Source organism: Meleagris gallopavo, chromosome 22 (assembly GCF_905368555.1).
Source record: "Meleagris gallopavo chromosome 22, MGAL_WU_HG_1.1, whole genome shotgun sequence".
NCBI lineage: Eukaryota > Metazoa > Chordata > Aves > Galliformes > Phasianidae > Meleagris > Meleagris gallopavo.
This window is the reverse complement of record NC_139425.1, coordinates 6,668,884-6,683,715: the sequence shown is the minus strand read 5'-3', so window position 1 is coordinate 6,683,715 and position 14,832 is coordinate 6,668,884. Positions and strand designations below refer to the sequence as shown.

Sequence of the window (14,832 nt, the reverse complement as noted above, 5' to 3'; positions counted from 1 at the left end):
CCATGTCTCCTTTCATCAAGTGATGCAACCTGTGTAGAAAGACAACTGCTACAATGCTCCTGCATTTCTAGGCTACAGTGACAGGAGCAGAAAACTGGAAGTTCTACCATGCAACCACCAGGGGCTCTTGATACGTCTTCACGTTATCTGCTCAAGGATGAGGCAATAACATGAACACACACCAACCAACAAGTTACTGAACATAGCAACAGACTACCTTATGCTTACTGATGTGGTATCACAGCTGTATCACAAGCAGGACCCCAGAAGAAACCCACTACTAATGGGCAGGAACAGCTCTCAGATATATCAGACTGAGCCACGTATGAACCTAGCTGTCATAGCAGATCTTTGATTTTAGAATGGAAGTAGGAGAAATATTTTTTGTCAATTTAACATGACCTTTTTTCCTCCACTATTCTCCATGAAACAGAAACTTGAAAATAATGAGGGTGAAGGAGTCTAGAGGAAATGCTAAGTCACAGCTTCAACCAGTGATGGAGCACCTGGTGAGAAGGGAGGGCCAACCCAAAGGACCTCAGCTGTATGTGATGTACCTGAGTGACCAGAAGGGCTGCAGCCAGGATCCACCCCTTCCCAGACCTCATTTAAGGGTTGGCAGTGGAAGTGAGAGCATCTTGCTGGAGATCTCTGTCTACTACAGCCCTTCTAAAGGTAAGTAGCTCTTTTCCTTATTTTATTTATTTATTTATTTATTTATTTGGTGTGGCTGCTGCGTTTGGGCTCATTCTCATTTGCTGCAGCCAAATGTTTTGCCACTTATTGTGGTTCTTTATATCATGTTATGGTGTTACACTTGGCAAGTCAGCCAGATACTCATTTATGATGGATTACCTTTTAGGGAAAAAAAAAAAAAAAAAAAAGGCATTGGATGGCCACTGGACCCTGAATGTACCAAAAGAGGAACTCCTGGGGGAAACCCTGGGATTCCTGGGTTCTCCATGGTTAATCACTGTTCAGATTATTGAAGAATGGTGACTTATAAGGGACAGTGGTCCCATTATTCAATCCCTTTCAAAAATGGCTAACTTGTTGAATTAATTAGGACAAAACTTTTTTTTCCAACTGAGGAAAGAGTAGTAGCAGCATCTGCTGTGGCATGGCTGCTGCTACTCACTATTAACACACATCATTCCTCAGAGGAAGAATTAAAAGATAAAAAAAAAAAAAAAAAAAAGCTTTTAAAAGCTCATATTAGACAACTGGAAAATAAAGTTACATCTTTGATAGGGCAAACCACCCCACCTTCAGATGGAACTTTCCCTTTGAAATTCATTTATTCACAAGACCCTGAAGCATGAGGATTTCCCACAAATGTTGGGGTCAGGGTTTCACAACACTTACTCATGGCAGGTGCCAATCAGCATTTCCTGAAAGACTCCAACAAAATGGATTAATGCCAGGACTAAACATTTGACAAGTACTATAGCAATTTAACAAAGGTCTTATACACAAATATAGTAGAGTATTGCTTATGTACTCAATAAATGAGATTGTAATTTAAGTGCTTTAAGGTACTACATCATTTCATTGATTATAGTAAAAGCTTCTACCACTTGGCAATATCACATATAACTATCCAGTACAGCCTTTTGCTACCTGATTGGCTCCAGTACTGTAGGAGAAGGGCAATCTGGTGAATATTACATTTGGAAGACTAAGATTCTAAGCCTTACTAAGCAGAGATTGCATCTTCTATAGACCCAGTACTTTTTTCTTACAGCATTTGGAGAGAGAAAGGAAGGATTTGCATTGTTAATCATAAAATAATGGAACGGTTTGGGCTGGAAGGGACCTCAAGGATCATAAAGCTCCAACCCCCTGCTGAATGCAGAGCCACCAACCTCCATATCTATACCAGGCTGAATATTTGAGTTGATTTTGAAAGCAAAACATATTTTCAATAGTGGGTTCATTCTGCTGACATGAGCAGCTGCCTCTTCAGGTTCCTGGGGCCCAGCATGGGGCTTCTGCAGGATAAAGAAAACCTTCCGGTGACTAAATGCTGCTATGATTACGTACCTCCGCTAAGGAATTGACTTCTAGCTTAACAGAAGTTCCTCACTGCTGAAACCAGAACACTGCACTCTAGCTACTTACAAGCCATTCCTAGCAGACTGTATCCCTCTGTTCACAAGCCAGAGTTTTCCCAAGCAGGCCTGAGAGTTAGATTATGCCAGACAGTGAAGAACAAGCTTTTTTTTTTTTTTTTTTCAGTCCTGTTACTCTGGGATCACGCACTGTGAGTCATTAATTCACAGAGACAGCTTGTAGCATGTAATAAAAAGCAGACCTTGCACTAACGTCCCTACTGTGATGACCAGGAGAGGTAGAGTGCTGCTAGACTTTGCTGCACTACACATACACCTATCCAAATCAAGCACTTCTCCTCAGCCCTTCAGTGTTTTTACAAAAGATCCTCACTATAGACACTAGATAGGATCTAAACAGGTCATCATTTTGTTTAAGCAGATCCAGAACTAGGGGTATGTTGAAAGGAATATATTCACTTTACATACTGTAGGTCACAGGACAAGAGGTGTTGGCCTTAAGCTACACCAGGAGAGGTTCACACTGGATATTAGGAAAATTATTTCCCAGAAAGAGAGGCAAGGTATTGGAATGGACTGCTCAAAGACTCCCCCAGGAGTCGCTGTCACTGGGGGTTTTCAAGAAAAAAAGCAGATGTCCCACTGAGTAACATGGTTTAGAACAGTCACAGTTGGATTGGATGGTCTTAGTGGTCTTCCCAACCTTAGTGATTCTAGGCACTTACCTGCTGGAGTACAGGAGATGACAGCAAGACTGCCTAGAACAAATGAGGTGGGCTCAGGCACTACAGAGATGGCACTACACAGGGTGAGCAACCTCACACTGAGAGAACATTTTTATTTCCATTTATAGAAAAGTGTGAATATAAATCAACAAAATATAAAGAAAACAATTCACATATTTTCCAGTTTAAAAGAAAAAAACACAAGGCTACAGACAGCAAGTCATTCCAGATGTAACCGTGGAGGCTATTTAGAGCTCCAGGACTGCACTGCATTTAGGGGCAACTCCAAGATGCTCTTTGAAATGTGAAGTCCAACTCCCATTTATCTCTGGTACCTTCAATCCTCACAGATTGGAACAGGCTCATTTCTAAGTTTTGTCATTATCTCAGCAGTGCAAGATCAACCTTGTGTAAGTCTGAGGATCAATATGAAACAAAGATCAATATGAAATGATGAGATCGGGGGAGGGAGACGAAGGGGAAAAAAAAAAAAGGAAAAGATATATGAGCACAAGGATCCATGAAGAAATGCCATTGCCACAAAAAAAGATACACTTGAGTTAATTCATTCTGTGTTGTGGGTTTTTTTTTTTTTTCTTTCAGTGGAACTTTAAGAAACAATAATTAAACTTGGGTTTATAAGGATTTTTTTTTTTTTTTTCTGTTTTCTTATGTGAAGGAGGGGGTGATTTGAAAGAAGTCACTGGGGCCAGAAAGGCTTCTCTCAGGCAGAAGAGGCTATAGGAATGGATATACAGAGACTGGCACTTCACAGCCAGCCTGATTTCTTTGGAAACTGCAGAGTATAGCATTCAGCATGACCCAGAGCAGACAGCAAACTTTTGAAAGTAAGCAGCACAGCCTCTGCTGTGGAGAAGCCATTGTTTTGGTTATGGTTACTACTGCATTTTTGTGCCAGACGAGCCGTCACAGTGCTCACTTGCTGGGACTGTCAGGAGTTAGATGAACAAGAAGCTGTGAACAGAAGGACAGGAGCAAGCGTCCAGCTGGCGAATTCTCTTCCACGTTCCACTGCATCGAGGGTTCCCCACTGCCTGCCAGTGCAACAGCTGATTCCTGAAACAGAAGCATGAGGGAGAAAGTCAGCCTGCTGCACTCTCACAGCAGGAAGGCACTCGTTCAAGCAAAGCAGATCACCTAGTAAGTTCCATTTATGTTGCTAACACCAATTTTCACTTCATGGACTCAATTCTTCACTTCTGCTGCTGTAAAGAAGTATCTGCAGTGACCCCCCACAGGGTTACAATAACACGAAGCAGACCACAACCAGCCAAAGCAGCACACAGCGTGGGTGTTAAACCCAAAAGGAGTCAGAGAAACAATCTGCAAGGCATCCATCATTGCATGCAACCATTCACAAAATGATCCCACATCCCTGTTACTCCTGTACTGAAACAGTTGTTAGGTTGCAGAGTGGGCAAAATCAGTGCTTTTCTTTGTTAACACCATGCCTCCCCTCAGCAGGCAGAGCTCTGTTGCCATCCATAGCCAAGGAGATACGGAGTATTCCCAGCATGTAACCCCCAGCACAGGTCTGTGTGAGCAGGGACATGAGCATCCCTGGGTAACCATGTCAGTGGAACACCTGCTGAAGCTTTTCTGTCTTCCTAGGAGCTGTACACTAACACAACTTCCTGATTCAGCTAGATAAAGGTATCAGAGCTTCATTTGTTGGAACAAGCTTACTGACAGGTCTCTTAAGGAGAAGATGAAAAAAAAAGTTAAAAAACTCAAACCACAACACTTTTCCTTCAGGCAGTCCATCAATACCTCGACCTGAACTGAACAGAGAAATATCCTATTAAAACAACCAAGCAGATCCACAGGCTATTTGTCACAATCGGTGGCTGCAGAAGAAATGTTGGCCAGAGAACCACAGAAATTTTTCTGTAGCACAAGTTCACTGCAAGCAGCAGCAGCACAGGCTTTATTAAGATACTTACTGCCTTATGAGCACATAGACCTGGATTTGAACATGAGACCTGCAAAATTCATCTCCGTGAGCAGCCAGAGTACAAGAAACACACACAGTGTGTTCCTTCCTCAAATCGATGGCGCAGTGGTTTAAAGGAATTCCTCCCACCTGTGTGTCTCAACATTGCCCTTTGGAGATGCACAGATACCACAGTTTGATACCACCTCATGCCCTGTGCAGAGGGCTGCCAGCAGAACAGCCAAACAGATCCCTAACTTGTTTTACAGTTCTGAAAACTGGAATTACTACTGTAGCTCCACATGGCTAACTCTGCCCTTAGTTTAATGAGATGTCATGCTCCAGAGCAGGGTTTTATGCATCACACATGGTTGGAAAAAGGCTCACTGTATTTTTCTACTGGCTTAAGGTCATTTCAAAATACCAGAATCCACAGAGGGAGGATTAAGCTCCCCGATAAAGCAGGCTGCACACAGGGCAGTCCCATACCTTTCAAAACTCTGGGCTGCAGCTTTACCTTTAAAAGGCTTTACTGCTTAAACACACCAGCTAAGCTTGCCAACTCCAGTCTGGCTGGTGGGGAAGGCAGATACTGACTTTATAAATTACATCCATCCTCTCTCTTTCTCCCCCCGCCCAACAAGCATGACATAAACTACTGCAGTCCGGATGGATGTTTACGTGCTACCACCACCACAGCTTGCTCCAGATGATGAAGAGCAGCTGATCCGCCTCAACACAGGCTGAGTAACAATTTCACAGATGTCAAGTCTGCTGCTCTGGGCTTTATTTGTAGATCTTTCAGAATATGATGCAAAATTAACAGATCAATTTCCAGGTTTAATGCTCCACCTTGTTTATCTCATAACCTTCCAGAAGGAAAAAGCCAATCGGAGCTACTGAATTATCTCACCTTATCCTCATCTGGTGGCCATAAAAATCTGACCACAAATCAGAAATATGGGAAACTCCTGAGCTTGCACCCATTTCACAACAGTAGAACTAACCTCTACACAGTACAGGACAGGTGGAAGGCACAGACATCTCTCTTCATTTTGATGCATTTATAAGCCAGACTCTACTTAGACACAAGATGATAATTAGGAAATACTCATCAAAATATACCAGCATTGCCGAGTTTATTTTAAACTCTTGTCAGATGTTTTCCTTCCTGAGAGTCACTCTTGGAACAATATCTCAGTGAACTAAATGCTGGCACAAGCTGCTGAACCAACAGCGTGAGCAGAGCAGAGCACAGGCACGGCGTGGGTGTGACAGCAGCAGCTGTATGTGCAACACTGCACAGCCCAACAGGGCAGTGCTATGGCACAGGCCAGCCACACACACTTGCTCTGAGGTCACCAGCAAGCTGCCCCTGGCTCCCTGGAAAGGTGACCAGTAGAGATGCACAGGCAAAAATTCCAAATGAGGGTGAACTGAGCAAGCAGTCAGGGACTCAGGAGCAGATCTAAGTGCACTCACACATGCAGCACACTGCATCCTAGGTGCCGGCATCAGCTTTGACCTCCCATCACCTTTTTTCTCAGGGCAGCAGTTGCCTTCCCATCTTCTTTCGCTGTTCTTTCCAAGCATCGTGCTTCTGTTCTCCAGCAAATCCCAGCCTATGCTCTCACCATGCGACCTTCAGAGCACCACTCCATGCCAACGCTGCATGCTCAGCTATGCCCACTTACTCTAATCGAAGGCAGAAACCTTTTCACAGACACTTCCCTCATCCCAATCAATGGCTGTCCTCACCAAGAGTCCAGTTTCTTCTAAGAGACCACGGAGGTCAGTTTTTTTCCACCAAGTAACCTGGTAAAAAAAGCATATTATTTCTAGAAACTAATTATGGGTTAGTTCTGTTCATATAAAGAACACCTATGTTAAATACTTAGGATGTGATATCAAGTAAACCAAGCGAGATATCCACCCCTAGCAAAGAACCAACTTGATCCACCATTGTAATAAAGTCATATAGTGTTGAAGAACACCAGACTGTGTCATGGAGGTTATCTAGTAGAAATCCAGTAGTGAAAGGGAAGGGAGGCTTCACGCGCCACACAGCAGAAGGAAGCTGCAGAGTGGAGACATCACTCATATCCCAGTTGCCAGCTGCCCACTCACCTCTGACCAAACTGCCCAGCTCTGCCAGGTCAAGGAGCCATGAAATGCATCTCCATTATTTTCTGCAGAGCTTTGAGCTTTGTCCACTGCCCGTGTCAGCCTCACCAGCACTGCCTGTTCTGCAAGCTTACATTGCTACCTCGGTAATGAACTTAAGTAAACGCACAAATCACGTCAGCTTGGCACACAGAGAGCTCATACCTGCCTAGAAAATGCCACAGAGATTAGCTCATTTGATATTATAGGCAGTAACACTGCAGAGGTGAAAGCTTACTGTATCGAAAGCTGTTTTCCCTGCTGGTTTTCACATGCCTATAACCTATGCCTACAGGAACAATTCCTAGGCTTTGCTTTGTTGGAGTGGATTCAAACCAGCTGCTGAGCCATGGGCTGAGTCCTGGTTCACTGAAGTCAGTAAACCAGTCACCATTACCACTGCCCATCTCCAGCCTTCAGCCTGCCAACATGGATCAGATCACTGTGATCCACACCATCACATTTTCTTAGTGCTTCTACTCCATGTACAGTGCTGTTCACCAGATAGGCATTTTCATTTGCCAAGCTTTCTCTTTCTGCAGCCCTGAGAGGAAATGAATTCCTGAATGTATTTTTTATTTCAATTAATCTGATGTTCCTTTCTGGCTCCAGAACTTCAGTAAAATAACATTACTGCAATCGTTTAAAATAACGTTCAGATTGAATGCAAGTAAGAAACTTTCCTAGCCACACCAATAAGTCTTTGTTTCTTCTTTGTCTAAAAAGCTTTTGGAACCTTTGTACACAACAAGCTGAGGCAAGGAAGGAAGAGTCCAACATGACTTCCTCTTACTAAAAGCCCGAAACACCCTGATAAAAAAGCCTTACTGGTAGTCCTGCAAGCGCAATACTTTCTGTGCATAAACCCTAACAGACTCAGTTTAGAGTTCCTAATTCAAATGAACGTGCTTATTTCAACTTCTGTATACATTTTAAAAACATTCCTCAACACAGTGACAAGTAACGTCAGCACAGGCTGTTTTGTAGTTTCATAGAATGCCTCTAACACAGTTAGAAGGGAGTTAAATTCGAAGAGCATTTTATCTCAGAGAATTGTATCTATCAGGATAAAAGCAGTGCAGAAGCTGTGACTCCAGAGACCACAGCAGAGGCTGTGGACTCAGGATTCCTCTGCTGCTGGTTCTGCCACAGATGTGTCACAGCTTCAAGCCATTCCCTTCACCTTCACTGAAGTCCATCCAATCTGTACACCTTGGGTGCTCCCCATTAATCACCCCAAAGCTTCCTCAGCTTTCCAGGGAAAGGATGCTGAAAGAGCAGAGATTTAACAGTGCTACCATCCAAGAGCAGGTGCCAGCACTTAGCCCAAGCCCCTAAGCCAGCTACCACTTGCCAGAAGTACTCACTAAGAGTCATTTGTAGAAACAAAATCCCCAGTTCTTAAAAAATCACTGACAAATTTTGTTTATTAGACTGACCTGATAGGACTGTTAACCTTAGAGGTATGGCTGAAGTACTTTTAAGACACCACCACTAAAGAAAACACCAACTCACAACTGTTCCACTTAAAAGTCTGTGAGATTTTGCAGGCTTAGTGCAGAACTTTCCAGTCCTGGCTCTGCCACTGGTTTAATACTTGACTCTTCTGCAAGAAAACGATTAGAAGATTTCTGGTCTAACTCACAGTATGAAGCAAGGATCACCAGCTAATACATGGGCAGTGCTCAGAGCGCTGAACAAAGCACATTATGAAACTGGGACAAGCAGATCGAGGGGGGAGAATGAAAAATTCAACTTGAAAAAAGAAACCCAAACTCTTACCTTTGGCTTCCACTGCCATCCCCATAGCAATGCAGACTCTCAGAGTCTAAAGCCGGGTGCTGACACTCCACACAGACAGTGTGGCCCTCCCTGAGATACTGCATCCAGTGAGTGTATGAGTGGTGACTGTGCAGGCAGCCCTGCGTGATGGCCACAAGCTGGAACTCCACGCAGTACCTGCAGCCAAAATAACCATCGAGAGTTAGCTTCATAACCAGGTTAGAGCCTTCTGCAGCACTGGAAGAGCCAGAGTAAATTTAGCGACCACACATCGTTAATTAGAAACAAACGAACAGCAGAAACAGGCAGCCCAAAGGAGCTGAAGTGGCAGAAGGATGAGTTTCCCATGCAATGAGGTAGCAGATTCTGTTTCCTGAAAACTTACTCCTTGCACATAGATCCATGCAAACAGCCCCGTTTCCACTTCTGATACCAAGGCACAATTCCCCAAGCCAGCAACCCTCACAGCCCCACTGGGGCTCAGCGTGAACCCTCAGAGTCCAACAACGGCCATAACATTTCTAATCCAAGACACCTGTCCACACCAAACCTTAACAACATATTTAGACAGAAAAGAAACTCTGGATTAGGAATACACACTGCTCTCTCATAATAAGGACCCACAAGGTCCAGCTGGTAAATGACTCTCCTAAGGAGAAAAGACGAGTGCTGGACATACGTTGGTTAAAGAGGTTACAAAGAAGTTTCATCATAGTGAGGACTGCTGAACAGACACATCACACTCCAGTACCTACATTCTGACAGCACTCTCTTCTAGAGGGGCTGTTGCTTCACGTTTGGTGATTCTTCCCATCGAAGTCTACTGCTTCTTAAACTGTGTAGTACATATACAGTGTAAACTTACAGTAAAGATGCATGTATAAACATTAACTATGGTCTTTGGTTAGGAATCTTTTCAAGCAGTATCACTAACCACAGACATGCAACTTCCAAAAGCTCCTTGCCAGACATCCTACTGTGTAAAGATAGAGAAGACAAGCACTGAGCACTCAAACTGGACACTGACAAGAGCTGAAGTGACTGTCTTTGGTTTTCTGATCACACAACCTTTCTTTATGGCATCAGTCTACCAGCCTTACAGCAAGGCAGACTCACAGCTTCCAGGCTCCCTGTGGACATCGCTGCTGCTGAGAAGAGGGCAGCACCTTGCCCTTGTAAAGTGCCCTGTTCTGGGGAGAGATGCTGGTTCTTATCAGCAGGAAGCCAGGCCCAAAGCTGCAGATAAATGTTCAAGGTAGAGTATGACTGTGCTTCTGTGCTGAGCCACCAACTTACCCCACTCTTTCACTGCCATCAGCTGCAGCTCTTTTTTTCCTTGCTTTTCCAAACCCTCCTGTTGTTATTAACGCAGGGACTGCATATATCAAAGAGAAAGAGTACACAGTGTAAGTGGTTACACCACACTGAGGCCGTCAATGTCTGCAAAACAGCGGAGATGGGCCTTTAATGTCACTTGGTTTTATCTTTGGCAGGAGATAAAAACAAATACAACCCTGTATTTTCATACTATTGGCTCCCACCAACCATTTCATTGAAAAGAAAATCTGTACTGTTGCCAGATTTTTGCTTGAGTAGTGTGAGCCTTCTTATCAGGCACACCCAAAGACAGAGGAGGAGGCAATATTTACCATTGGCATCAATGCAACAGGTTTGACAAAGGCAGTTGTAGCTAAATTCCAGACTGGACGGATTTTGACCCAAAAATAAGCAGCAAAAAATCACAGGCAGTTCTTTCAAAAAAATCAGTAAAGGTGTGTCATGAAAAATCAACCTGAACAAACAGAAATCAGACCTTTCCTCCAGAAAATAGCAGGAGGTTTCCCCTGCATGTATCCTGCTCCAAGGGAAAAGGCCATACCTTGCCTTTGATGGGTATTGCTCCTTCATGGCTTTTTGCAGATGACTCATTAATTAAAAAAATAGCATTCAACACACACTTCCAGAAGTTTTAAACCATCATTAATCTACCAACTCTATCAAAAGTACCAGACATTTACCCTTGTGAGATCATGACAGGTCTGTAATATTTCACTTTTGAAATACACCAGACCACAGTAAATGGCAGGAACTATTTTTAAGTATTGTCCCAGAAAGGATATCTCTACACCCCTGAGTAAAGAGCTCAGTTCTCAGTCCCACCAGACAGACCCAGAGCAAATATGACAGTGTTTGAAAACAACTCTTTTCAAATAAAGTACCAAATCTGCTGGCCCAAACAAGCCTTCCTCTGTTACCAAGGCACTTACATTTTCAGAGGACTTACTCAGGGACTGTTTACACTCTGTTCCTTGCTCAGTCCAGTACTCCACGCAGCCAGCCCTCTCCTCCAGGGCAGGACACGTCTCTCCTCCATTCCGGGGCTCCTGGATGACGTGCCTCCTCCGAACACGGTATGTGGTCTTGCAAGGCTCTGCACAGCCACTCCAGGCACTCCACTGAGATACAACACAGGGGATAACTAGAGGAGTCAGAAACAAAGAGTGTGGAACGTTATAGAAATGAGTTTTCCTGTTTTCCCAGCTGTGCTGGTAGGTCTGTTCCCAGAAGCTCCAGCCAACCAAAGTAGTCCAGGCTGCATGGGGCCACTCAACTCCTGCTATATTGCTGTGAGCTTCAGTGCACTGGGGAACTGAGAATGTTTTGTATTAGACTGAATCAAAGGATCATGAGCAAGAGCAGGGGTGAATGCATCAAGCTCTTCAGTGGCCACAGGAGCATAGAGAGACAGTGGGGTCCGTCCCCCCCCACCTTCACTGTCCTGACAACACTACTGACAACAGTTCTGTGGATGCTCAACCACACATTCATTATTACAGCAAAAGATTACCTGAGACAAAATTGCCAAAACATTTCACTGCTTCTCTGTCCACTCTTCATCGGTGAACTGTACCATCTGTCCTGACTGAGCAGAAGGCAAAAGGAGAGCAGCATTCCAACCCTGGCTGTGCTGGCATCATTCCTTCTCCTGGCAGGACCCTGGCTGGATGCCCTAGCAGCAGTGCTTGGCCAGCACAGGAGCTCCTGGCTGCCATCAGCGGCGGCGCAGCCTCACATGCCTTCTGTAATTAACTGTGTCTCACAACTCAATCTTCCTTGCCCGAATGAGAACAGTAACAGGAGCACACGAGTGCAGAGAAGCTGAGACCTCACTATGATCTCGCTTTCCCACATATTTGGGTGGCCTATATTCACTTTATCTCGGGTAGCTGTCAGCATGCACCACTGGACACAGGGGGTGGGAAAGCAGTGTTGTGCCACATGGCCATAGGAATTCTTGAGCTGCCCAAGATGTCTTTTGAGTTGCTCAAGTCAAATGGGCTTCTTCTGGAAAGTTCCCTCATATCTCCTATATATTATCCATCAGCTGCAGCCCCACTCCTTGCATTCCTGTACTTCATGACTGCAGTGAGCCGCTGTGCAGTAACGCAACACAGCAGCACTAAGGGCGTTTGACTTCAGCAGGGCTGGTGCATGGATCTGGCAGGTCTGCGGCATCACCGCTTCAATCTCCCACACACAGCAGCATTCCTGAGCAGCTCGACCCTTATACCTCCACGTGCTCCCCCACGGCACGCAGATAACCCCTAATTACTGCATTAACCTCATTCAAAACCACAACTTGCCTTCAGAAACTTTAGGAAGATCTTTCAAACACCTGCTTTTCTCCACCCAAGGACACTATAAGGGTTCTTTTTAAATCCATTCAAGGATTAAGAATGAAAGCAATTCTCTAACAAAGATGCAGCAATGTGCTACAAAAAAAGCCTGTGCCACGGCTTGTATGCTGCCCAACCTTATCATCCTCTCGTAATCCTATTTATTTGGAACCTTCCACTCTTTTCAGTTCCTCTTGGCTTCAGACATTAACGTAAACACCATAATATTCTGCTTTAAAACCCATTTGATAAAGGAGCTCCGTAAAGAAGGCCAGGCTGCAAGACGGACTCAGGCGAAGCGACCGGACGCCGTCCCCGCGCACAGCCCCGAGCGCGGCTCTGCAGTACCGCGAGATCGCCACCGGGCGGCAGCACCGAGCTCAGTGCCGGGACAGAGCGCGGCGGCGGCGGGGAGAGCGCCCGGTGCCCTTCGCCACTTCCTCGTGCGTGCGGCCGCGGGTCTCACCGCTATTCTGTGACAAGGGCGAAGCACGCCGTGGGCTCCTGCGGGTAGCGGCTGCGCTGTCAGAGCGGTACCAGGAGGCACAGGCGGCACCGCTGCCCCGGGACTACGCGTGTTTAGGATCCCACGGGCACCGCTGCCCTGCAGTGCTCAGCAGCGGTCTGCAGAGCCGCCAGCCGTTGCTGTCATAGACTTTGGGCTGAACTATCAGTTTTCTCATTAGAAAGGCAACTGAACCACGGGAACAGCTGCCTGAAGCAAACTGCGCGAAAGCGCAGCTATTCAGATTAAAGAACAACAACAGAAAAAACAAAGACCAAAAAAAAATTATGTAAGCGGATAGGGTTCCGTAAGGATGCTGTCTGTGGGAAAAGAATACGGGATGGCTCCGCTCGCTAAAATAACGCTCCGCTTACCCCTCCCGGGCACCCAGTCGAGCCGTCTCAGAGCGCACCCTGCAGCCCTCGGTGCCGTCACAAGGATGCAGCCGGCTCCAGCCCACCCGCGGTCGCACTCCGAGAGGCACAGCTACGGCTTTCTGCTCACCTGGGCAGGCCTGGGAGTAATCGTGGCAGCAGTCGAGGGTGTGCTCGCACGCCTGGTCGCAGTAGCACGGCCCGTAGGAGCCGTCGGGCCGCCAGCCGGTGCTGCGGCAGGACGGGGCGCGGCCCGGGCAGCACAGCCCCAGGGCGGCACAGCCGGCGGCGGCGGGACTCGGGGCCGGGAGAAGGAGGAGGAGGAGGAAGAGGAGAAGTGGTGGTGGCGGTGGTAGTGGTGGTGGTGGCAGCGCGGCGGCACGGCCGGGGCAGCGCGGCATGGCGGGGCGGCACGCAGCGCAAGTTCGGCACCGGCTTACGGAGCTCCGCGCCCCGCGGCTTTCGGGCGCTGGGAGGGAAGCGGCCGGCCCGCCTCCCAGAGCGAAAGGCAACGGGCGGCGAAGACCCGCCCGTCTGAGCGCTGCCCCGGGCCGGGAGGGCAGGGCTGAGTGCTGCAGGCTGCGGCCGGGCACCGGCTGAGCGCCGGGCTCGTTGCGGTTCCTCTTTTGCTTTTGCTTTCCTGGCGGCGCCGGAATGTTTCTGTGCCTTTGTGGCATCTCACGGTGTTCGTGCAGAGTTCCGTGTGTGCGAAGTTATAAAAGTGATTTCCACGCTGACTGCCCGCACTTCGGAAATCATCGTGAAGGATATCAGCCAAACCGAATGACAAAAGAGACCGCTTTTCCCCAAACTGGGCTCCAGCACACCTGAGAAGCCGTTGAGCACCTGAAGCTCTGTCCCCTATCGGCTCAGTGGCTGTAAGGAACACCTCTCTGCAGAATTACTCTGAATTTTCTGTCAAATGCAAAGAGCTTAAAGCGATTAGAGCCACTCCCGTGAATTATGCAGCTATTCAGGGGATGCTAAAGGCTTCACTGTAACTTCTTCTCAAACAGACTTGCTGTAAAATATCGATCACAACAGCTGTTACACCTCACTGAATAGTGAACTGGGATTATAAAACCCGCTCACTGAATTTGGTGACTGATTATGCCCTTGTATTAATGGTGGGTATGGGCAGAGCATTCCCACTGTAGGAAACTGCAGCAAAGACAATTCTAGAAGAAGAAAAAAAAAACAAAAAAAACACCCCAGAGTGATCTGTAGGCAGTGCTGGAGGCATAGGAGTGTTACGCCAAACCAAGCACGACATGGCAAAATATTCCAAAAAGATAAGAAATAAAAGGAACTTTAGCTTCTTTGTACGCTTGCAGATACCTGTGTCAAAGAAAAGATGGGTCGTTTTCTTGGCAGTGGTGTCCAATATTTTCTGTTTGGAAATCACACACGTAACAAATCCTACAGTGGGCAAGAGGTAAAAAGGGCAGGAGAGGAAAGGGCAGAGCACTAAAACAAGAGGCTGTGGGGTTTAGGAAGTGGGAACACAGAGATACCACATGTGTCAATTCCTGCCTCTGCCAGTGAGTCACCCACTGACTGTGGGTAAGTCATTCAATCGA

At 46.4% G+C, this 14,832-nt stretch overlaps 1 protein-coding gene across 2 annotated transcripts; it reads right to left on the bottom strand.

The window, feature by feature from the left end:
- Positions 1-2,881: 2,881 nt before the first annotated feature.
- On the bottom strand, positions 2,882-13,941 carry LOC100541941 (somatomedin-B and thrombospondin type-1 domain-containing protein-like). 2 transcript variants are annotated; one of them, XM_010722509.4, is made up of 5 exons: positions 13,383-13,909; positions 10,981-11,175; positions 9,993-10,071; positions 8,697-8,873; positions 2,882-3,874 (listed from the first exon to the last, which is right to left on the bottom strand). In XM_010722509.4, exons 1-5 carry the CDS (start codon positions 13,651-13,653, stop codon positions 3,757-3,759), a joined length of 840 nt encoding a protein of 279 aa, XP_010720811.2. In that variant the 5' UTR covers positions 13,654-13,909; the 3' UTR covers positions 2,882-3,756. The 2 variants fall into 2 exon arrangements, with proteins under 2 accessions (XP_010720811.2, XP_085097525.1); XM_085241399.1 differs by lacking the exon at positions 2,882-3,874 and having other exon boundaries at positions 8,727-8,873; positions 9,993-10,136; positions 10,964-11,175; positions 13,383-13,941.
- Between the last annotated feature and the right edge of the window lie 891 nt (positions 13,942-14,832).